Source organism: Haliotis rufescens, unplaced genomic scaffold (genome assembly GCF_023055435.1).
Source record: "Haliotis rufescens isolate VD_foot unplaced genomic scaffold, xgHalRufe1.0.p SCAF_46, whole genome shotgun sequence".
Taxonomy (NCBI): Eukaryota; Metazoa; Mollusca; class Gastropoda; order Lepetellida; family Haliotidae; genus Haliotis; species Haliotis rufescens.
Window position 1 is genome coordinate 677,632 of NW_025964179.1, and position 25,116 is coordinate 702,747.

Genomic DNA, 25,116 nt, shown 5'->3' on the forward strand with positions numbered 1-25,116 from the left:
AAGAAGCGTTTGATCCTCAAGACTCCGCTTCAATTCCCCATATACAATATCTTAAATTATGGTTTTATTTAAACTGGCTATCCTATGGATTTCAATTACAAATCTGTTATCCAAGTACTAACATTTGTTTAGAAGTCTTCTAGACATCTCTTCAGCTGTGGGGGGGAATGTAAGTTTTGTACTTCTGTTTTGACAAAAAGTGCAAGTGTTGTGTTGGCCTGCAATGGAGTGATGGTGCAGGATGTCTTTGAGTCTGTTGAGTCACTAGTGGATTAATGAATGTGTCAGTGTTGCCAGCATCAGTACAAGGCAGTCCAAGGGTACACTTCCCACTTTTATGCTTCCTTTGTGACTAATCATGGCGTAACCCCAGCAAATAGTTGTGGTAGATATATTGCAATACATATATATAGCATTATGCAGCCGTGGTATAATAGTTGTTATAACATCAATGTTCATAAAAGAAATACCTGTGTAAAGCGTACCAGCATGAAACAATGTCATTGTTTTAAGTACCGCTTCCTAGAGGTTTCCATTTTAGCATATTTGCCTTAATAAGTACCATGGTGCTTACAAAATAGACAAAGGATGGTGGTTATTGTCAGAGATTGAGCGGTAGAGAATAGAATAAGTTCAAACATCCATGAAATGTTTTCGATAATAGTTGCAAGGCAGATACATCCCCTTTCTTCACTGCTATGTTTATGGGCGGTCGGGTATATGTCGGGTCGAGTTATATTGTTAAAAACTGCATAAAACCATACTCACTCACTCACTATGTTTACCGTTGAAACATCTGTAAGATGCACAAGACTATAGGGTTTGTCATCTCAATTTTGGGGCTTTTGGGAGCGTGATGCTTAATATGGTGAGTACGGGGGAATAACATTTTTAATGAAAGTGTGTCTGTTTTAATTATCTGAAGAAACAGTTAAATGTACAAAGTGACATATTCATTCTGAACTACAGAAACTGAAATCTTTCTATCGACACGTTTTGTAACTGTTCCAAAGCAATAATTATTTGACTGCCTCTTCCAATATTTCTTTGCATCATTTTGAAGAAACAGGTTGTGTTTTGCACCACAATTTCAGCAGGTATCAATGTTTCTTAGGCACGTAGATTTTTACGAAAATTACAAAAAAGTTGGAATTGGCATAAGTGAAAACAAAGGAGTGATGCTAAATATGTTTTCAGTTGTATATATTGGCCTGTATATGTCTCGTAGTGGTTCACTTTTACCAGTCATGAACCAGTTTACATCACATTTTGTGGGTTAAGCATATTGAAAGATTCTCTCCTGAATGCCATGACCAGATGGGGTTCAACCGAGGGTTACGTTGAATGGCATCATTCTGCAGATGTATCTATGTAGGACATATTTGTGGGAGGAGAAGGAGGAGGAAATGAAATGTCTGCCACAGATGTAGCAGGATAAACATGATGCTTCTGTATGTACTTTTCAAGGTTGGAAATAATCTTAAACTTACTACATATCGGAGACTCCCAGATCGTGTAGATGGAAAGATGTAGATGTAGTGTTTCTCAGCTTTACTTTCTGCATCTGCCTATGACCGACCTGTGAAGATTCGGGGTAGTATAGGTCTTCAGCAACTCATACTTGCTGTCAAAGGCGACTATGCTTGTTGTAAGAGGCGACTAACAGGATTGGGTGGTCAGGCACACTGACTTGGTTGATGTATGTCATCGTATCCCAATTGTGTGGATCGATGCTCATGATGTCAATCACTGGATTGTCTGGTCCAGACTTGATTATTTACAGACCGCTGTCATGTTGCTGGAATAGAGTGCTTGCAACAAAGGTCTGGATCTTCTCTTGATGGACATTGGTAAAGCAGTGAACAGAGATGTACATCTTTCCTCTGTGGGCCATGAAACCAATTCACTGTGAAAGTTTATGGGGACAATATTTAAACATTATGTGAGTGGCAGCCTGAGTGTGTAGTGGGACAGATATTTGGGCTGATTAGTAGAAGATTGAGAAGCACATGAAGATTGGGAAGTTGCAGTGATTGGAAGACTGTAGTTCAGTTTATATCAGAATTCATCCATGTGAATGCATCTTGTTCTCTATTTCATTATTCAAGCAGGGATTAAAAATTGGCACTAGTCCTGTCGTCCTTGCCAAACTGCCCAATAATTAGGTGTCATTAGGACCAGTAGAAATTTGCCATTGTTAAGGGTTTTGCTATATGTTATCATTATAAGGACAAGTGGATGAAAACAGTTACTTTCGATCACTGTTAATCCACTTGTCCGAAGCCATAGTCTCCAAAGATTTCTTCTTGTCAAATATTTTTTTCTGGTTAAGAAAGATCAGCTTATACTAGTCCATATACTGAAAGACTATCATTTACTGACAATGATACCAAGTTCAAGTTTGGGGTAGTAGACATGAAAGGTTTTGGCACAGACTGCAGATCGGAGTAAGATTTCAGTCCAGACTGAGACAGGACAGAGGTTGGAGTAGACTTGTTTACTGAATGCATATCATACACCAAGGAAGAAAGTTTGACAGTCAGTTTTGCCGTGCTGAGAGATGTGCTCCTCATTTAGAGAATATCCATGCTATGACATTGTCTCAATAGATACTGTTGTATAATATAGGAGGAAGTTGTATTTCCAATTCACACTGTATGCCAGTGCTGAATAACTGGTTTGTCAAAGCTGATCGGCACATGACCCATTAACTCTAAATCACTGTGCTGACGTTGACAGTGTAGAGAAGATTCAGGAATTTACAGGCAGTTTCAAGTATAGCAGGAGGAAGGTTGCCCAGTTATTTTCACATCTTCTTTCATTGCACTGGTTGTAGGCTTAGAACTTAACACGTAGCCCAGGGCTAGTAAAACTCCCTGCAGGCTAGTACTAATTTCCCTATTGTTTACGAGTTGGGTTTATTTTAACAGTATTCCAGTTATATCACGGCACGTCAGCTTAATGTGGGAGGAAAGCCCGAAGTGATGCAAGTGTTAGACCTTTACCACTTCAATTAAACCCAAGAGCACGGGTATGGTGCTGACAAACCTGGAAACATAATCAGGGTGAACCGGGATTTGAACCCACAATCATAGGTTTCTGGCATGCCCAAGGGATGCAATTCTGCACAACGAATTGCGGCGCCTTAGAAGGCCCCTTCCCTATTGTATTAACATAACAGTGGCACTTTATCTTTATTGGGCTAGTAAAGATTTTGGGTTTACTTCTAACCTTGTAACCAGGTCGGTTTCTTTATGGTTGGATTAAGCTACTTTGGCCTATCCCCATGATAAAGACTGTTAGCTGAAGAAAAACTTGTATCACAATAATTTTGAGATATTATTGAAAGTAAAACAGTGACACTCAGTCATTTGACGAATGATATTGAAAGGACTTGTAGGGTAATTGATAGTTTTTCTTCATATGTATTACATGGATTACTTTCTTGTGGTGCATGTACAACATTTCTGCCCATTGCTCCAGTGAGACTGTTGGTAGACCCGTATGACCTGATGACACATGAATAACCGGTTTCCTGGACTCCCTGCTACCTGGAGGCTGCCTGGGTGAGAGAGGTATTCCTGTATGTTATTACTATAAGGACTAGTGGATTAAATATATTAGTTTCAATTGTGGAAATAACAGGCAGATCAGTGATTGGTTGGTTGGTTGGTTGGTTGGTTGGTTGGTTGGTTGGTTGGTTGGTTGTTTAACACAGCACTCAGCAGTATTACAGCTATATGATGGCAGTCTGTAAAAATAATCGAGCCTGGACTAGACAATTCAGTGATTGATGTCATGAGCATCGATCCACGCAGTAGGGATACGATGACATGCATCAACCAAGTCAATGAGCCTAACCACCCAATCCTGTCAGTCGCCTCTTACGACAAGCATAGATGCCTTTTACGGCAAGCATGGGTTTTTGAAGACCTATTCTACCCCGGATCTTAAGGGGTACCAGTGGTTGGAAGCATAGATAGGATTTGTAGTGCACAATGATGTGCCATGGCGTTGTTACCATCCAATGCTCATGTGGTTTCTTACAGTAACCATACAATCTGACCAGTCATTGTTTTTACCCCCTTAATGCCTTGCTCCAGTCAGGATAACAAGTACCACCTTTTATTATCTTTTGGTATGACGAGGCCCGAGATCGAACCACCATTTGGCTCTTTGTACAGATGCTCTATCCACTAGGCCACAGTGACGGTTGTTTCAGAACGAAACCGGGTAACTTGATAGATGAAGGATGTCACCAACTGATTTGACATTGGCCGACATTGTTTCAGTGTAATCTACTCCAGTAGTAATGATTCTCAACTGTGACTCACACAAATTAACACAGTCATAATGAATCATGAGTTAACTTGCTTGTTCACTTGAAGTTATTATGATTGATCATTTCATCCCCAGATATTTTTCTGAAATGAATCTTATATTGTCAGATATGGATTATGACTAGCAGAAACTCTGTTGATATTATTAAGCCATTCTTTCATGTAAATCAGTTTGAAATATTAGTATTACATTTTGTTTCGTCTGATGTCTTGTGGTTTTGAAGACTGATCAAGCCTGTCTGACTGCTTGTGTTGCTAAAGCATTCTATAAATAAGTGTATCCCATCCTTAAAATCTAGTTGGAGGTCAGCTAAGTTGACAGGTAAATAGAATCTTCATATGCCTCATTATTACATCTCTGGCAACCGTGACTGGGAATATATTTGAGGGGTGTAATATATATCACGTATTGACCCTTGAAGCACCCAGGGCTGTTTGTAATGTAGTCTCTTAGCTTTTTAGTGATGGGACTTGTGTTGGTTGTATGATATCTCACTTCACAGTGGGTACATTCATAGCATGACAACTTGAAAACATCTCAACTGTCTACTTAGCCTAGAATGTATAGCATTTTAGAGAAAACTTGAAGGATTGTTGTTATTTTGTGTAAGTGGTGGTATATGACTGGCCGAGTGTTCCTGATGTGATTATGTTTAGGTGTGGACACTGAGGTGTCAGAAAAACTGCTGACTCCTGTAAATTGTCTTCTTGCTACCTGTTACTGTTTTTAGCTATTATTTCATACATAATCTTATGGCTTTGTAAGGTGATAACAGAAGCACTAACGACGAAGAGGCTTTAATGCATAGTTTTACATTATTGCATTGAATGCAGTTTAAATTCGGTGTTTAGATATCTCCGAATTTAGGAAATAAGAACCTTAAAATCCCAACTTTGAACAAAAGAATGGTTTTCCTGATTTGCCTGTGAAGGGGACCTAGTTTGGAATTCCAGATAAATCCCTGTCATGTTGCAGAGATCAATGTAGCATCTGATTTTTTTGTCTGAAGTGTTTGGAATTGATTAAATTTTCAGAATTGATCATAAGTCTAGCATAGCAATTGATTGATTTTTGATTAATGATCATGAGAACAGAAAAATACATGTAATAAATATAATGTATTCTAGCTGTTCCTTCATGTGAAAATATCAGTAAGTAAAATAGCCAAACTGCAAGATGATATTTTAATATACTATGCATAAAAAAACACTTACAAAGAAACACTGCAACAGCATTGTCTGTTACCAGGCTGTTTTGTTCATGTTATAGTCAAGTTTATCATCTTAACAACTTCATTAAAATGTGTTCATGTTATAGTCAAGTTTATCATCTAAACAACTTCATTAAAATGTAATGATACAATTTGAAAATATTCGATCATAGATGTCACGATCAATTCCTTGGTTGAAAACTAGAACCAACCTTATTTATTTTTGCTGACAGAGCACTTTTTGCTTGAAGCTATTTGTGGGATAGGATAGTCTCTGTGTCGAAGAATATGATTTGTAGCTCCATGCTCTCTAAAGTTATTTAACTATGCATGACTTGGTTTAGGCTTTCGATGTAAAAATAGACAGCACAAGTAATATGGATTTGAAACATGTTAGCCATCATGTGTATATGGAAGCAGTCTGTATTTTTTAAGAAACCTGTAAGTGTCAGTACAGGTTTGTGCTCATCATTGTTAGAAAAACTGTTTGCTTTCTTTATTAGTCATGATTTTACCGACAGTGACAGTTATCACTAAAATTCAGTTGTTATTTTCCAAATTTACAAGATGCAGTCGGCTGATTTGTGCACTCTATATCAGTAAAATCCTGAATAAGATTGCATCAAGTAAATCTTCTGTTTCCTTTCTGCACTGAACAAGCCATTTTCCTTCTTCAAACCAGAAAAATTAATTGATTGGCAAGTCAACATACAGGTGTGTTCACAGTTAGTTGCACACTGCCTGAGCAGATTATTGGTTACAGCAAGGCTTGTCAGGGTGACCTAATGTTGAGTGCTGTGACTTCTTGGGGATGGAACTATGCACATGTCCTATGGCCTTGAGTCTTAACATTACACAACATTGCAACATGAGTTGTCAACAAGGCTCAAATCACTGTATGCATGGTTCAAGATTTTATTGAAATCCCATTTTACTTGTCAATATCGGGCAACATTCTATTTGTTTGTTTGTTTGTTGTTTGACGTTGCACTCCGTGATATTCCAGTCATATGATGACGGCATGTAAATTATCAAGTCTGGACCAGACAATCCAGTGATTGATATCATGAGCATCGACCCACGCAATTGGGATCGATGACATGCATCAACCAAGTCAGCGAGCCTGACCACCCAATCCCGTTAGTCGCCTTTTACAACAAGCATAGTCAACTTTTACGGCAAGCATGTGTTGCTGAAGACCAATTCTACCCCGGAATCTTCACGGGTCCATTTGTTCCTGGGGACCAGTTCTTACCTGCAAACCCCACAGGGGTGGAGGCAGTGTAGATACAGCCGACAGATCACTTCATCAGAAGGAAGGTCCTCTTCACATGCTGTTTTCCATGCTTGGAGGAATCGAGTAAATTTCAAATAAAGGTCAGGTGTTAAAATATGGGAGGCACCTGAGAAGGATATTATTTGGTTACACTCGTCTGATTCCCATTTTCTTGTGAGAGTTCTAATTATATCTTGGGTAGATTATTCATAGCTTGTGTGCCAACATTCTTTATTTCTCTGTGGTGATTTTGTGCTTTGTTTAACATGAACACAAATTGGTTGTTCGCATGATCCGTAATATGATGAGGTGCCGTACCATTGCAGTGCATCAGGCAAACAAGCATGGAACAAAAAGATAAACGTTTGAAAACATTTTGAACCATTATCATGTGCTTAGTTAATAATCATGGGATACGGTTGGTTGAAGTTTATCATTCTTGTCGGAATTCTACTATGTTCCGTATTGTAAGAGGCATAGTTCTTTATTAACCATGTGTTGTATCCATGGTAAGTGTAGGAAGATTGCATGGAGTCGGAGAATGATGGAAGTGTGTTCATAAGAAAACGTAGAACTTTGTGGACAACTTCTGGTTCATTGCATATAGCTATGTTTTGATGTAGATTCTTACACCGTTATCAAGCTTGATAATGGTGTAAGAATCAACATTGAGACATCGAAAGCAAGGTATCCTGTGGGGACCTGGGTTAGCATTGGCCCCAAACTCATGTAGTTGTTGGAGGAGATGACTACACTGGACCGGGTTGTCAGACTCGGTTCCTTGGATGATTGTGGGTTATCATTCCCTGACGACATTGGACGTTGCTCTCAATTTGAACTTTCATGTCTGACCCAGACTTGCTTATATGGCGGGCTGCTTTAATGGAATGTTACTGAGGTGTATAGAAACAAGCAGTTGCATGGTAGAAATTGGCACCAGTCCTATAGTCCTTGCCAAACTGACCAATAATTAGGTGTCATAAGGACTAGTAGAAGTTTGCCATTGTTAAGGGTTTTGCTATATGTTACTATAAGGACTAGGTGACTAAAACTGTTAGTTTCTATCGCTGCAGTTAGTATTGAAACGAGGATTCAGTGGCCTCAATATGTGATTGTGTTACCATGACAATCTGAATCACGCAGTCAATACTGGTTTCCCTTTACCAGAAAGATTATTTATGGGTTGCTGTCAAACAACTGAAATGTTGGAGACACTAGGATACCGCAATATTCACTCACTCACTGAAATGATTCATTACTTAAGTTCCAATTACTTGAATTTAACCAAAGCAATTATTCAGCACTAGGCGACATGGGATTGGCAAATAGTTTACCAGGGTTAAATCAATTTGACTGGAATGGAGGAGAGGAAAGATGTCTGTCAGGACTGAAATCATCCTGACATTTTCTCAAATTGCCTATCGATTGAGAAGCCAAACATAGCAACAGAATAGCCTAAAACAGAGTGGGTTCTGATAAGAAAGGATTTTCCTTGGTTATGATGAAACAGGCCAGAAAGGTTTAGGTTTGGAGGAGACCTGTTGTATCCTTAGGAATAGTGTTTGTCTGTTTTTTGGAGTACAGAGGTCTTTGGAACGCTATATATGGACAGGAATAGTTTGAGGCTGTCATGGTACAAATTGACATTGATCAGTCTTGCTCAGGAACAGTGAAGTCATATCTCTCTTAAGAAGTGATCTGTATTCCATGAAATGGTTTCAATCAAAGAATTATCTATTGTAGTCTGAAAAAGTATGTGCTTATTTCAGAGAATCACAAAATATTGATAGAGCTAGTCAATTAAAATCTGATCCTGGTTTCTTCTCTTGAACCATATTTATTTTAGTGGCATGGGTAGGATGTCTTACACATGGAGACCTTGGCTGCCTTATATGAAATATCTTGATTGTTAAGAGTCATTTATTTTGTGAAACTTAGTTTTGAAATGAGCTGCCATTGTTGTTCTGGGGGCCTAGGTGGCCCAGTCGTCTTGGGCACTTCAACTGGCTGTGCAGTGTTAGTCCCTGATGTGTTCCAGGATCTGCTGATCACGCGTTTGACTCTCACATTTGCACTTGTTATGATTCTTGGTTTGTGTGCTCCATACCTGATCTCGTGTGTTTTACCAAAGTGGTAAATTTCTCCAAACCTCCATCACTTACCATATTAAGGTTACATGTCTTGACATAACTGTTCAGAGTAGCATTATAGCAAACCCATTCATCCTGATGTCTGGCCACATGGTGACAACATAACAGCTCTATAAATCTGCGAAGCTCAGAGATTTGTTGATGGGAAGGCAAGTATTACAATGCTCTCCATCACACAGCTTGATTTAATTGATTTTTGGTTATTGCCAACGTTGCTGTCAAATATGATTTGTCATTCCATATATCAGGGTGCTAAAAGTATTTGATAAATAAATCTCTTTGAGGCTGTTGGAAGTGGCTTGCCTTAGAAAAGAAATATCTGCCATACTTTCATGTTGAAGCAGTTTATGTTCAAAATTAATCATTGCAGTCAAGGCGTTCTTGTCATAGCCCTTGTTAAAGGTTACAACAACAATTGAACATGAAGCTTTAATAGAAGTACCACTGTATCTAGAGGACTGTATCGTCAAACATGTGACCTGCAGTTGGTTATGTTACCTTTTCGACTTGCCGCACTCAATACCTAATAGTGTGTGGTCATATTCTTGTTGTAGTTACCTGTTTTGATTACTAAATGGTCACCAATTTCTCATCTGAAATAACAGTGTAAACCAGGAATATATTTTTATTCAAATAAGACATAGGGCACTCCCAAATATGTTTCAGTGCGCCCTTTAAAGTTTAACTGCCTATCAAGAAAACTTTTCAATATGAAGAAAGTAAATAGGTTATTTGAAATTATGTACTAAGCATTCTCATTTCTTCATCAGTGTGGGAGCGATTTGCAAAGCATGTTTACATCTTTCTAAAGATCACCTGTGGGAAAGTGCTTTATCACTGGTATCATACAATAAACATTATCACAGCATATTTTAACAAGGATGTGTGACTTCAGGTGTGCCTTTTAGTGCACTGGGGGTATTTGATCAGTGTCGTTATGATTTAAAACATTGGACCTCAGGATTGTTACATAGGTGTTATTATCAATGAAGCATTATTGGCTTGAAGCAAATTCAGTTGTCAGCCAACATGTGTCTCCTCAGTGGCTCTGGTAAACATGGTGTTGACCGTTTCAACACTGCAGTACACAAATAGATGACCTGTTCAAATAATCAGGAGTTCCTTATCTGCCAAGTAGACATAATATTCAGCAGGTTGTTCTCTCATGTCCTGGGTTGAAATAACTTCATCCCTAAAGTAACTACAACTCCAGGTTTGTAAGATCGTAAAATAATAAGCCAATTATTAATCTATTGGCTGGGCAGTACTCCTGGCTTTGGACTGGGTAAAAACTGGAGTGTCACAATTCACAGTTGCAAATCACCAGTCATGCTTTTGATAAGTGATTGTCAGGGAAACTGTTTAAGTAGATGGTTATTCTGATGCAGAATTTGTTTCTTTGTTTGTTGTTTAACGCCGCACTCAGCAATATTTCAGCTATATGCTGGCGGTCTGTAAATAATCAAGTTTGAACCAGACAATTCAGTGATTGACATCATGAGCATCGATCCATGCAGTTGGGATACGATGACATGCATCAACCAAGTTGGCATAAACCAACATGAATGGTCAGTTTGGTTGTCCGATATTTGCCTTGTCATGATGAATGTCCACAGAAGAACATGTCATCAACAATACCTCTGTTTTAGTCTCTGCCAAAATGTTTAGAGTCTATTAGCCAAAATTTTCTCTTCACATAAATTCAGTAGATTGTTATGTGTTAATTGTTAATATATGAACTCTATTTGGCTGATCATACTAGACCAAACAAGGCTTTTGCTAGATCTGGGTTTCATACTGGTAGAAAGTGTCACACCTGCTATTTACAGCCAACCATACCATAAATAAGTGTATTTATTTTCAATTTTCAAACTACCAATATTAATTTACCCATTTAAGAAATAAAGTAACATTAATGTCTGATGCAACTGTGATTTCACTCATTAATTCATCAATTTTCTGAATATTTAGCAATGTACATTGATGAGGCATCAAGATGGCGTTGTCTGTATATTCCAGGACACCCCTGTTCTATTGTCCCACATGCTACGCATCAAGTCATGGATCTGCGAATATCAACCTCTGTTGCTGCCCTTTCAAATATAAATTCATCAAATATGTTCTATTGATTTGATAATGTACACCGATGCGGCAACAAGATGGCGTTGTCTGCTGTCTCTCTTCCAGCACATCGCTGTTCTGTTGTCCTCCATGCTCAGACAGACATGGATCCATGAACATCAACCTGAGTTGCTCCTGGGGCTTGATACTGGCCATGAATATTTCAGTCATGTTGTGTCTGACTTGGTAGTTATTGATCTGAAGCCTACACTCTGCAGTTCAACCCTAGACAAATGTATGTGACCTCTGTGATTGAGATTAGCATTATGGTGTGGGAATTCAGAAGCATTGGACCTGTTGTATTTAGGACAAAAGCCAATTTGCATCTGATCGCCAAAAAATACTATTGTTGATACTGCAGCTGAAATTCATGTACCTTTCGTGTGTCAAAATATATATGATATCCCGTAGTGTTTGTAATGAGAGGGTTCTTTTGTCCTTTGTTTGTTCTTATGCTATTCAGGGGCGGTCGGGTAGCCTAGTGGTTAAGGTGTTTACTCGTCACACCGAAGACCTGGGTTTGATTCCTGACATGGGTTCAATGTGTGAAGCCCATTTCTGGTGTCCCCTACCCTGATTTTGTTGAAATATTGCCAAAAGTGGCGTAAAGCCATACTCACTCACTCACTCTTATGCTATTTTGTTGTTGGAATTCCCTAGATGTTTACAGGGTGTCCGATCGGGTGATTTTCTTGGACATTGACTGATTGTCATCCGGAATGTACTGAAGATAATTTACAAAGTGGTAATGTTAGATATATAAGAGAATGTCCTAAGTTGATAAGATCATGAAACTCTCCTATTAGCACTTTTCTCGAGCAAAATCTCTGCTTGGGCGTTTGACATTAGGGTTACAACAAGAACCCTTGACTCTTATCGTTGATATTGAACAAAACAATATCATTCATCGTCATGCTTTACAGGAACATAGATGGGTATTGAGTGTTAAGGAACTGTTTCCAGAATTATCACTGTTATTCAACCTACAGATTTGTCCTTTTTTGTGTTACTGAGCTTTCAATGGATGCAGCTGCCAGAGAATACTCACTGGTGTCCTTCCATCCTTTATTGCTAATTTCAGTATGTACAACAAATATGACAATGAATGCAGCTGCAGGGAAATTCTCAGAAGTGTCAATCCATCCTTTATTGCTAATTGCAAGATGCACAAACAAATGTGACCTCCAAATAACCTATGGACATCCATTATGGTGTGTAGTACATTCTTTAGTTGCCGTTTGTCTTATTCCAGGAAGCGAACAGACCAGTGCATCAGCTCTATATTGAGCTTAGGGAGAAGTAATATCTATTGTTACATCAATCAATAAAATCCTTTCCGTACCACCATGCTGAATATAGCGGAGGCAAGCTGAGACTGCAACATCGGTTGTTCACAGTAAACATTATATCCCTTATCGATGCAGTGAGTCACTGTGGGAAGTAAAACAAGTTATACCACTGAGGCTATGATGGTCATTACGAGGCATATCAAACCAGCTGTGTTCAGTGTGGGGGAGACCTAGGTACTCGCTGTGGCAGTGTCTTTTCACCTGCTTGCAAGCAGAGACGGGTTTATCTGGACCTCCTCAGAGGCTGATGTTCATCTCCAAGTCTCCAGCAAATAACAGTAAAAACTTCCAACTTGGAATTTAGAAATTCCCAATTAATGTTGGTATATATAAATATTGGCCTTGTAGAGGTGTCTTGTATTTCACTGATAACTGGACCAATGTAAAGGAAGAGGATTTAATGCTTAATTATTGCATTGAATACAATGTTAAAATGAAATAAGCAAAAACGTTGTTGTTTAACGCCACACTCAGCAATATTCCAGCTATTTGACGGCGGTCTGTAAATAATAAAGTCTAGACCAGACAATCCAGTGATTAATATCATGAGCATCGATCTACGCAATTGGTGTAATCATATGTACTACTAACAAACTAACCAGTTACTGAATGTGTTTGCTCAAATCTTCCTTGTGTATATAACAAATGTTTTGCTTCCTCTAAGGAAGTATGATCAGGCTTCATATTCAAGATCGAACCATATGCATGATATGGAGAGGTTATACATTAGGAACAAAACATTTCCATTCATACAAACTCTTTTATGGAAATGGTATGATTTTAGGGGCCTCAAGAGAACATGAATGTTATTGACAAGTGAAAGTGTCACAGGAAGTGTAATGCAAGTTGTGGAAAATCCAAACAGATGAACACTATCCTAGGCAGTGAGGATAGTGAGCTCTTTCTTCCTGCCTAGGATAGCAACTTTGGGAGTGTAAACAGACTGTGTGAGAACAGTCAGCTGTGTGATTGATACCATGTTAAATCCCTCACGTGGTCTCATACACTGTCAATCAAACAGTTAAGGTAACTTTGCTTTCATCCACAGTAATTGCATGTGTTATGAGACAATTATTTCTGTGGTGTATACGGCTGAGTTAAGTAGTCTGTCTTAGCTGGGGAAACTAACTAGGGAAATCCTCACTGGGAGAGATTATGTGCAGGTTTTTGTAAGGAAATAATGAATTGTGGCTGTCCCCACCTGTATGTAATTAGCTTTACTACCTGGTTTTGACAGGTGCTTGTCGTTATGAAGCTGATTAGAGGTGAAAACACCTGATAAGAGTATTTGATTGCTTGTATATCATTTTTAGGTAATAAATATATATAATCAGTTTATGACAAGATAGTAGGATCTTTAGGTATGGGAGAGTAACGAAACAATTGGGATTTTTAGAGTGTATTTTAGAAAGGTTTTTCTTGGATTTCTTGCCTTGCATTGATTGTATTTTGAAACCTTTGGTCATACACAGAGATTGTTTTATGATAAAGATTTTGAAGTTGTGTTGTCATCAAGTGAACTGGCTAAAAAATATGGATTCAGTTCCACATTTTTTAAATATATGTTTGAGGTATTTTCTAATTTTTGATGTTGTTATTATTATTGCCAGGAGATATCAACAGTGTGTCATCTTCTAGTTTGGTCCTGGGTTAGAAAATGTCCCCAGCACACTGTTGCTTGTTGTGAAAGGTGACAAAATTGGATCAGGTGGTCATGTTAGGGGACTTGGATTACTGTGTGGGATCATACCTAATAGGGCTGTGATGGGTAACTCGGGTACTTGGGTCAGGGGGTTACTGAGTAGGACCCGGGTACCCACAGGACTACCCGGACCAGTGGTTAGTCACGCGATATATTGTTTAATGACCCAAATTATCTAGAACTCTATGGTTACACTACAAGTCACTAATGTTCGCATTTCTTTCTGGCTATGCATGCATTCCTTCTGACTTTCATATGTTTGAATAAAGAGACAGCTTCAGTCAACTTCAGTGTGTGCATGACTAGATTGTTTTATACGTGTATCAAAATACATTTTGCTACGGTCAGTTGATTCCCAATCGGACATTTTGTACCCATCTCTTGAGACCTACAGCGGGTAGCCGGTAATAGGGGGTTTGGACTCGTCCCAGCCCAAATACCCAGACAACATTGGGTTTTGCTCATAATATCAATCACTGGTTTGTCTGTTTAAGATTACATACAACGGTATAGGTCACTGTGATATAGCTGGAATTTTGCTTACTATAACAAGACAAACATTGAGGTGTCGTCATGGTTGTCTTAAAGTGAAAGTGATGTTGTCAGCTCACTTCTTCATCCCTTGTGTTGTTTGTCTTGGGTATCCTCCAAGTGCGAATATTTACCTACCGACTTCACCTTTGTACTGACAGTAGGCTCATCTTTCCCTCATCTTGGGTCAGTCCAAGTGTCAACAGAGGTACGAAAGGTTTGCTGCATAAAGCCCCTTTCTGTGGAAATGTCAGAGGTCTCCGATTGTTGGTGGATGGTCCATTGATGACATAGGGTGTGATGGTAGTGATTGATGGAGCTGAGGTCAGGAATTTACTGATGTATGAAAACAAAGGTGTAAACATGCTGATGTGGTGGAACACATTCCTTAAAGCTATGCGGAACAAAAATCACAGTTTTGTCAAGCATTGTTGCATTGTGAGAAATACTGGCATGGGTATGTTGCTACGTAAGAAACTAGTCTGGTTGTTGTAGTGCGTACAAAGGAGTGCAAGACTGGAGCCCTGAAATGTGTATCTGTATTCATTGATAGTGTACTTGTATGTAGGTCTTTAGGTGGCATTTCAGAAGCTGAAGTCTCAGTGAAGAGTTGACCAATGGATTTCAACTTCCTAAACACTCTGGTGGCCCTGTCATCAAAGTCCCCGCAATTCACTGTGCAGAGTTGTGTCCCTTGGGCAGAAACTTAATCATGGGTTCGAATCTCAGTTCTAGGTTTGTCAGCACCATTCCCGTGCTTGTGGGTTTCACCAAAGTAAACACCTGTGACCTGCCTGCATCACCTAGGGCTTTCCTCCCACATCAAGCTGACATGCGGATATACTTGAAGTACTGTTCAAAGCGGTGTTAATGCCTTCAGCAAGCAAGTGAATAGTGACAACCTTGGTCTGTTATATCAGGTATATTGTGTGGATCAAAAATAGCAGCGGATTTGATAATCTCAGGTGATTTCTGTAGTTGTCGGTTATCTGGTGTTCAAGATAAAGGTCAGGGTACAGGACTGCAGATGTTATAAGTAGATTTCATGTGGATAGGATGTCATTCACTCTCTCTTTCTCCGTATCTCACAGACTGAGAATTAGTGTCAACATATCGCAACTGATTCAGTGTAGGGGCAGGGCATGTCTGTCTGTCTGTCTGTCTGTCTGTCTGTCACTTCAATTCAACTCCACTCACTCACTCACTCACTCACTCACTCACTCACTCACTCACTCACTCACTCACTCACTCACTCACTCACTCACTCACTCACTTGGCATTACCAAACAAGTGCAATGTCTGCTTTTCTTCCATGAGGTAAGCATGTGTGATGGAATCTAATTAACGTGATTAAGTACTCTGATCTTGAAAATAGATCCTGCTGATGTTGTGGCTGGGTCGTTACTAACGAGGAAGGCCTGACAGAAGCCTGGAAGCTGATCAGGTGGTATAAGCTGTATCCAGCCACTGCTGTCTCCCCGTCCCCTAGCATGGTGGTCCTGGGCGGCTGTGTATCTTGCTCTTCTCTAGATCAATTTCTGGAATAGGTCTTCAGCAACCCATACTTGCCGTAAAAGGTGACTATGCTTATCATAAAAGGCGACTAACGGGATCGGGTGGTCAGGCTCGCTGACTTGGTTGATACATGTCATCGATCCCAATTGAGTGAATCGATGTTCATGATGTCAATCACTGCATTGTCTGGTCCAGATTCTATTATTTTACAGACCGCCGTCATATAGCTGGAATATTGCTGAGTGCGGCGTTACACAAACAAACAAACAAATTCTGGAAGGTTTTGTATGTGAGTGCATTGGATAATGTTTAGATTTCTAACCCTGTGAAAATCTGGGTTAGAATTGGTTTTCAGTATGTGTGTGTTATTTGAGGCGACTAATTGAATTTGGTAATGAGACTCGCTGACTTGGTTGATGCATGTCATTGTATCCAATTTGCAGCATCGATAAAACTTGATGCTCTTGATATCACTCACTGGCTTGGCTTGTCCACCCTCGATTATATACAGACTGCCATCATACAGCTCAAATATTGATGAATGGGGTGTTAAACAAGAGATATCTGATTTCTATTTGGGAGGGAGGTTGTCGGTTCTTAAAAGAAAATATATTTTCATTCAGCAGATTTGTTTAAGGTTAATTTAATGGAACCCTTACCATCAGTTTCTGAGTGTAAGGATCACTTGTCCTGTTTGTGTCCCTGTTGTGGATGAAGCACCAGACATGATTCATTCGCTGTGTATTTGGTTCAGTCTAATGTGGTGCAACCGTGTTGCAAGGGAGAGGAATGTGATGAATCACAATCACCTTGTAGCAGGAAGAGCAAGGGGGCACAATGGCCACAGTCGTCTGAGGCACCACAATCTGCTATGCAGAGTTCTGTCCCTTGGGTGTGACAGAATCATAAGATCGTGGTTCAAGTCTCAGATTTGCCATGATTATGATTCTAGTGAGTGAGTATGGTTTTATGCCGCTTTTAGCAATATTCCAGCATTATCATGGCGGGGGACATCAGAAAATGGCTTCACACATTGTACCCATGGAGGGAATCAAATCCAGGTCTTTGGTGTAATGAACGAGTGCTTTAACAACGAGGCGACACCACAGCTCCTTTCATAAAAGACATAAGCATCTTAGACCTGCACCATTTCTCCCACATTAGATGAAAAAATATTCAAAGCAACGTCAGACCCAACCAATGAGGCTTCTCGTCTGTGGGGCTAAGTTCCACAAGGTGATCTGTGCACACAGTGCAGTTACTCCTGTTAGTAGGACAGTCATGGGGACTCTTGCCCTTTAGCCCTATTCAATGATACAGGGCCTACTTGCCCAGAGTGAAATAAGCGCTAAGACTATTGTAAGGGTTAGCGCTAAGACTATTGTAAGGGTACAGCAGTGGTAGAGTTAAGATTGCTTTGTGGAACGAAGCCCTGAGAAAGATTTCATTGTAATTCCCAAGGCATTTCGATCAAGAATAGAAAATGGAGTTTTTGGTTGGCATTTAGAAATTGTTAGGATGGGAAGACACATGGTGAAATGGACTACAAGTTCAATTGTGATCTTGCAAGATTTGGGACTAGCTGAGTACATTTTCATTAGGTGAAGCCTACTAATGTCGTTTCATTTGAAGTGAGAATAAACTGTGAAATGTTGTGAGGGGAATCGTGTCATGAAGACAAATGTTCTTAGATTTGAAGACCATAAAACTCTCACATAGGTTGGTTCAATTACTGCTTAACATGGAGATGAGAGGCCTCACTGATGGAGAGACTTGTCAGAGTGATCTAGAAGACAGTGACATCAATGGTGTTAAAATGCCACGGAGGTTAATCCTGGGAAAGTGTCAATAACATCTATTTATATGTACTGAGGAAACTATTATCAAATTCAAAGACTGATAAGACTCTTAATGTCTTATGTTTTTTGGGGTGTTGTTTTAAGGGGTAGGGTGGTGAAGGGGCTTCAAGTTTCTCAGGCTCTCTAACTGTAATATCTTAAGCAAAACAAAATGAAATTCCAAGACAGATTGCCAGTTCTCCAAAACATTTCTGTTTTGCTATGTTTTGATGTAAATTTCCTGGAAGGTATCCATTTTCAAAGGTGAGGTAGCCTAGTGGTTAAGGCATTTGCTCATCATGACGAAAGCCTGCGTTTGATTTTCCACATATGTACATTGTGTAAAGCCCATAATTTCTGTGAATACCCTATCTCTATTACATCACAGCCAGAAGTTCCCCATTTATGCTGTTCTCACGCCAGAAAATCGTTTTGATTTTCAACAGACGTCCGCTTCACTTCCAACTTACCTATGATTAAGGAAGGGAATGTATGGATGTCAACTTGTTTATTATGAGGAACACAACGTTTCAGAGTATAGGCTTACTCCTTCATCAGGTGGATGAATGTCTTTAGGCAGAGAGCATATATAAATATGTACAACAAAATTAATAAGATAACAAAAGGTGGAAAATAACAAAGGGTAGAAACTAACAAGAGAAGCCTACAGATGATTGGCGCTGATAGGTGATTAGCAATAGACAATGGAAGCCAACAATTGACAGTTATTAGTTAAGTACCAGTGATTAGTTTTGAAGTAAACTCTGTCCTTTGGCTTATACATCTGTGCATGTGTCTTTCCTGTGTGTGCTGAAGTCAATACATAAGAAGTTTGAGACCACATTCTAGCACATTTTTGGATACAGATTTATGGTGTCTCCTGCTGTGATATTGCTGGAATATTGCTGAAAACGATGTAAAGCCATACTCACTCATTTAGAAATAGGACGTGCTGTGTTGCTTAATTTATTTGATTTGCCATAACAAAGAATAAGTATGTAGCAGTAATGTTTAAAATAAATTAATGAACTAATGGTATTTCATAGCAAAGAGAGTTCACAAGATTCTGTCTACCAGCAAGTACATACATTGGCAAGCTCTCCATGCTCTGAGTAGGATGTATCGATCTCTGTGAGTAGGCAAGGGTCACCTGATCAGGAAGGTATGCGGTCGATTCCATCAGCAAGAGCTGCTTATTTCTGTGTCATACTGACTGGATCACGCCAGGCAGAAAAATCAATAAGGTCTCTTTCATTTGGCCCTGGAGTTATCATACATATGGATACATATTTAATGAATGTTAGTTTAGTTTTGTCATTACTTATGATTTCATATTCAGCAGTTTCACACCTAGAATGTATTTGCAATATTTGCAGACAGTTAAAAATTCAAGAGGTTAAACAGTTCTCCTATGGCATTTGAAGGCTGACTGTTGTGAGGGCACAGGTGGGCCAGACATCAAAGGCTCTAATTCACGATACAGTTGTGTCCCTTGGGTATACAGAAACTTATGATCATGGGTTCGAATCATGGTTCGCTCTGATTATATTTCTAGGTTTGGCAGCACCATTCCTGTGCTTGTGGGTTTCCCAAAGTGGTAAACGTCGAGACCCGAATCGCTTTGGGCTAAGCCGCTTTCCTACCACAATAGCTGACATGCAGTGATATAACTGGAATACTGCAGCATCACTCACTCATGTTGGTGCTTAATCATTAGAAACATCTTCCATCCAACTGCATCCGACCCCAGTTGTAATTGCCGGATCCTGTAAATGTTATGCTTGGTTTCCTGAGGAGACAATAGCTCGGTACAGTTGCCTGCATTGTAAACATTGATAGACCATTATGTAGCCTGGAAATATGGCATTTCACACGATGGCCTCACAAGATGCATTGGTTCATACGACCTTGGCTGGCCATTTTGAGACTGCTTTCCTCGTGGGATGTCAGTAGTGAAGAATTTGCTGAACCTGTTGAATTTCTTGTCAGTATTTAGTAATGAGTCGATTTTCCAGCTAATGGGATGGAAATTATGATTCAGCTTTGTCTAGTGAGTCATACTATTGACTTAAAATAAGTCTGTTTGATCATATTAAAATAATAAGATGTACTATCTTGATGTATTATTTATTTATTCAATGAAAAATACAGTGATCAGTTGCTACAATGCTACCCTTGGGGTCCAAATAATTGATGAGCGTTATGGACAATCAGCCATTTAACTGGGGTGGAGTTGTAGATGACCCACACAACAGACTACCTCATGGCTTGTACATATTCCATAAATAATAGACAACATCCAAGTAAAAAAATACTCTTTTATATTTTTTGTTGTAAATATTCGACTCTAGTAACCACGAATAAAGAATTCAATTCATGAAGGGATATGGTTTGATTCACCGAATACACAAGTGAATCGTAACAGCTCTACTAGCTACATACCTGTACTTACGGATTTCCCTGTGTTACTCTCTACCACTGCATTCAGCGTGTTTGTTGGCCCAAAAGAACATTTATCAGTCGCTGTGTATAAGATGTATAATGGACGTCATCACAAGTTATTTTTTCTAGTAAATATACTTTCAATGTCAAACTTATTTTGACAGTGTTTTTGATTTTAACCATGGCTTTGAGAAATTCCCAACCCTGAGCATACTGGTAATGTTTGCGGCAGTGTTTCTTCTGCTGGCGACAGATGTCTGGACTAAACACAGTATTGATCGGATATAAATTATTGCTACAGTGTGTGAATATACCCAAAATATCAGCATCCAAAAAACATGTAACAGTCTTGGAGGAATATTTACATGCAGAATACACTTTGTAGCCAGCTCTGAATATTTGTTGCAGTATAGAAGGGTGGATCGTGTGTATAGATCTTGCAATGACAGATTCAGTTGGTTCCACGTTTACAAAAGGACATTTGACGAGCTGTTGAATGACAAAGTACATGTGCAAGTGTTGCTATTGGAAGGCCAAGCTGACTCATGGCTGTGGATTTGGCGTCATTTGTACATGAATAATGGATGGCTTTTCTTAAAGAATGTCATTTTGTGGAGTGTGAAAGTGAAACTCATTTCCATAGATTGTGGAGCCATTTCAGGCTGCCTAAGAAGCATGTTTCACTATATTGATAAGCATAAAATCAAAATGAAGTTATATGTGTGAATACATTTTGAAGTTTAATATCCACCCTCACTATTTTCATAAACTGGCGTATAGCAATGGATTATGTATGCTACCCAAAAGCAGTTAAAAACATGACACGACAAATTAACTACAGTCATATGAAAATTTCTGGTGTTCTTTAACTTCTTTCGATTAGTATCAACATTCCCATGATAGTGAGGTGAATGTGTGAAAGCGGTGATTGTATAGTATGACGCTATATTATCTCCTAATTGACGTGTCATAAAAGATGAACAATGCACAAGAAACGTTTTGCAATGACATATTTAATACTAATAGATCTGTAAGCATTCGCCATTACGATCCATTATAAATTAACTACCGCGATAATATAGCATTCATCCTATACAATAATAGTCAAATGTTCATGATATGTGGTCCAGATTAAGCCTGTCACATGTTGACAGTGATAAATACATTACCTTGATGATGACGTGCCTTTTTTGACATTTCTTAGAAAATCTTGAATCATTAATTATATTGTCAGAAGAGCCAGCTAAAATAGCTGAATAGGTCTTCAGCAACCCATGCTTGCCGTAAAAAGCGACTGCTTGTTGTAAGAGGCAACTAATGGGATCGGGTGGTCAGGCTCGCTGACTTGGTTGATGCATGTCATTGTATCCCAATTGCGTGGATCGATGCTCATGATGTCAATCACAGGATTGTCTGGTCCAGGCTTGATTATTTACAGACTGCTGCTATATAGCTGGAATGTTGCTGAGTGCGGCGTTCAACAACAAACATCACTCACATCACATCAATAACATTATGACAAGGACACCTTGACATTCAGTCTTACACTTCCTCCTATGTGGCCTGTGATGTGACGACTATGTCATGTACCAACATGAATGACTCTGACATTAGTCATGTGTCAGTGTGTGAGAAGCTGCTGCCATGCTTTGTCACTATAAGCTGTAATAGTTTCAGTGATACGATATTAATATTTCATAGGACCGCCTTACACAAAGCAATCGACTTGTGTGCATTATGTTAAAATATATATATCAGGCCTCATCAGGCCATAACTGAATGTGTGTGTGTGCGTGTGTGTGTGTGTGTGTGTGTGTGTGTGTGTGTGTGTGCGTGTGCGTGCGCGCGTGTGCGCATGTGTGTGTGTGTGTTGCCTGAAGTTATGGCCTGAAGAGACTCTTACGTGGTACGAGTTGAAAGCGCTAGCCAATTAAAACTGTGTTCAATCTTACTCCATGTATTTAATTATTACTATACACACACATATATATATACACACTCTAAAACAATATAATTGACACTACAAGCCTTCGAATTCGCTGTGCAGAGTTGCATCCCTTAGGCGCAGCGATTCGCTGTGCAGAGTTGCATCCCTTGGGCATCCCAGAAACCTATGATTGTGGGTTCGAATCCCGGTTCGCCCCAAGTATGTTTCTAGGTTTGTCCGCACCATACCCGTGCTAGTGAGTTTCTCCAAAGTGGTAAATGTCTGAGACCTGCATCACTTTTTTCTCCCATAATAAGCTGATGCCGTGATATAACTGGAATACTGCTGAAAGCGGCGTTAAACCCAACTCACTCGCTCACTCAGGAGGCATTATGCCCTGGTTCTGTTCAAGTTCCTGACCACCTGTTTTCTCTGTTGCAGATGTACTCAGCGGCTACAATGGAACCATCTTCGCCTACGGACAGACATCCAGTGGCAAGACACACACCATGGAGGTATGTGCCACTTTAAGTTTTGTAATTTGCATCTTTGGAAAAAATTAAAATAGGCCCGCAATATGTTTGTGTGGCATAACCAATAGTGATGGCTTGGCTTGGGCTGGGCTGACTGGCAGTGCTAGCAGGTTTGATTCCAGTCATTCAAATCATATGCTCTTACTCTTAGTCTGTCAGAGTCACGATATGGCTGAAATATTGCCGATGTGATGTAAAGCATTAACTCACTCACTCACCTTACTCGGTCAGGACCTGATATTTTGTTTAGTTGATTTACAAGACTGACTGACAATAGTATGAAACTGGGACTTTTGTAAGAAATTGTGAATAATTTCGTTCCAGGGTGTCTTGGGACATTCTCAGATGCAAGGTATCATCCCTCGCATCATCGCCGACATCTTCAACTACATCTACGGCATGGATGAGAACCTTGAGTTCCATATCAAGGTGAGTACATTACCTGCTGGAGAAGAGGAACAATTGGTGATCTGAAGTCAGAGACTCAAATGTTGAGTGCAGTAAACGTAGGGCCTCATACACCTTCCATGTGATGCCTTGTGTGGTCACATGCTGTTTTGCTTTGTTTATCAGTGAATATTTTTTATTCACTATTTACTCTATGTAGTTACCATATTCGACGTAATAAGTGCCCAGGGCGCTCTCGAAATTAGTAATAGGTGCCTCTTATTAGAATATTATTTTTGGGGAAAAAACAGAGTTGAAAGATAAATTTCGTGGTTTATGCTGACAGCCTGAAGTGTTTATGTACGACAGATATATTTTTCCAGAATTTAATTGCCCACAATTAAGGGTGCATATAACACACAAGTGCGTATACGCGAATAAATAAGTCTTGTGTACATTGATCAACCGGAAGGTGTGCTAATTGGGATTGTTCACTAGCCATTATATTAGCAAATGTCGCCGTGGGCGCTTATTAGAGCGGGGTGCTTATTAAGTTGAATACGGTAATCTCGATTCTATATAAACTTAAATACCCTGGTCTAATTCACCACAATAGCTTCATTTTGCGTGAGGGTTCTAATGAAATGATGCCACAAGAAACAAATTACTTTTTAATTTTAAAATAATTTTAAATTGAATTTTCATTATGCTATGTGAGACGACTTGCAGGGCAAAGGTAAATTGACTTGTAAAAGTTTCTTACATTTTGTGATTTTTATTTCCTGCTAGTTCCTATCCAACAAACATTGAGCTTGCAAACCCATTCTGTGTGGTCTGAATTTAACCTTGTTATCTGATTACATTTCAGGTGTCATATTTTGAAATTTATATGGATAAAATCAGGGATTTACTTGACAGTAAGTATGGTTTTGAATCTGCACAGACTTCGTAGTACAATGTCCTAGTCATCAGTACCACTGCAACCTGCAGTGCAGAGTTCCACTCACTGTATTTACCAATCCAAATTTTCATTCTAAGTAAATCAGAACGATGCTCTAGAGGTACAGTGCTAAGTGTCTGGTGCCATTTTCAATTCTCTTTCATTCACCTGACACACATTTTGGTTAATGTGCATATTTATAATGTGCCAAATCCACATCCTAAAGCATGCTTCAAGTGCTATATTATTAACCTGGTCACTGGATCAGTGTGCACTCGGTATTTTATTCTCAGCTCCCTGGGGAGTATATGACCCAAGCTACCTTCTTTTTTTTGGTAATCATTGTAAAAAGGCACATGTTTATGCATATCAGTTTCATCACCATTCTGTAGTTTTTTCTAAAAGGTGACTTGTTTGGATCATGGGGTCAGGCTAACTGCCTTGGTCAATTATGTGCCATCATACCCGAAATACACGGGTCTTTGTTCATAATGTTAACCTCTGGATGGTCTGGCCCTGACTCGATTATTTACATACCTGGATACAGCTAGAATATTGTAACATATGTTATATGTGGGATTAACTCTCTTAGTAAGGTACAGATTACAGTACCTTTTTGGGCAGACCCTACCAGGATTTGAACCCACGCTCTCAGAGTGAGGAACCTAGTCACCCGCGCACAAAGTCAGAGACCTAACCCACTCAGCCACCGAGGCTTCTACAAAATAAAATCTGACAACTGGTAGCTTAGATCACATACTCTGTGTGAATCCCTCTGATAAGTGTAAATTGGCACAGCTTTTACTTTCTTAGTAAGGTACAGATTAGTACTTTTTTGGGCCGACCCCATCCAG

At 39.4% G+C, this 25,116-nt stretch overlaps 1 protein-coding gene across 5 annotated transcripts in view; it reads left to right on the forward strand.

Annotated features, from left to right (window-relative positions):
* LOC124141574 (kinesin heavy chain-like) overlaps positions 1-25,116 on the forward strand; it is an 83,065-nt gene that overhangs the window by 25,096 nt on the left and 32,853 nt on the right. For all 5 annotated transcript variants that reach the window (XM_048383237.1, XM_046509583.2, XM_046509582.2 and 2 more), the window contains 3 exons: positions 22,844-22,917; positions 23,260-23,364; positions 24,191-24,239. In XM_048383237.1, coding sequence (XP_048239194.1) covers positions 22,844-22,917; positions 23,260-23,364; positions 24,191-24,239 — 228 coding nt within the window. The remainder of the gene's footprint in view (positions 1-22,843; positions 22,918-23,259; positions 23,365-24,190; positions 24,240-25,116) is intronic.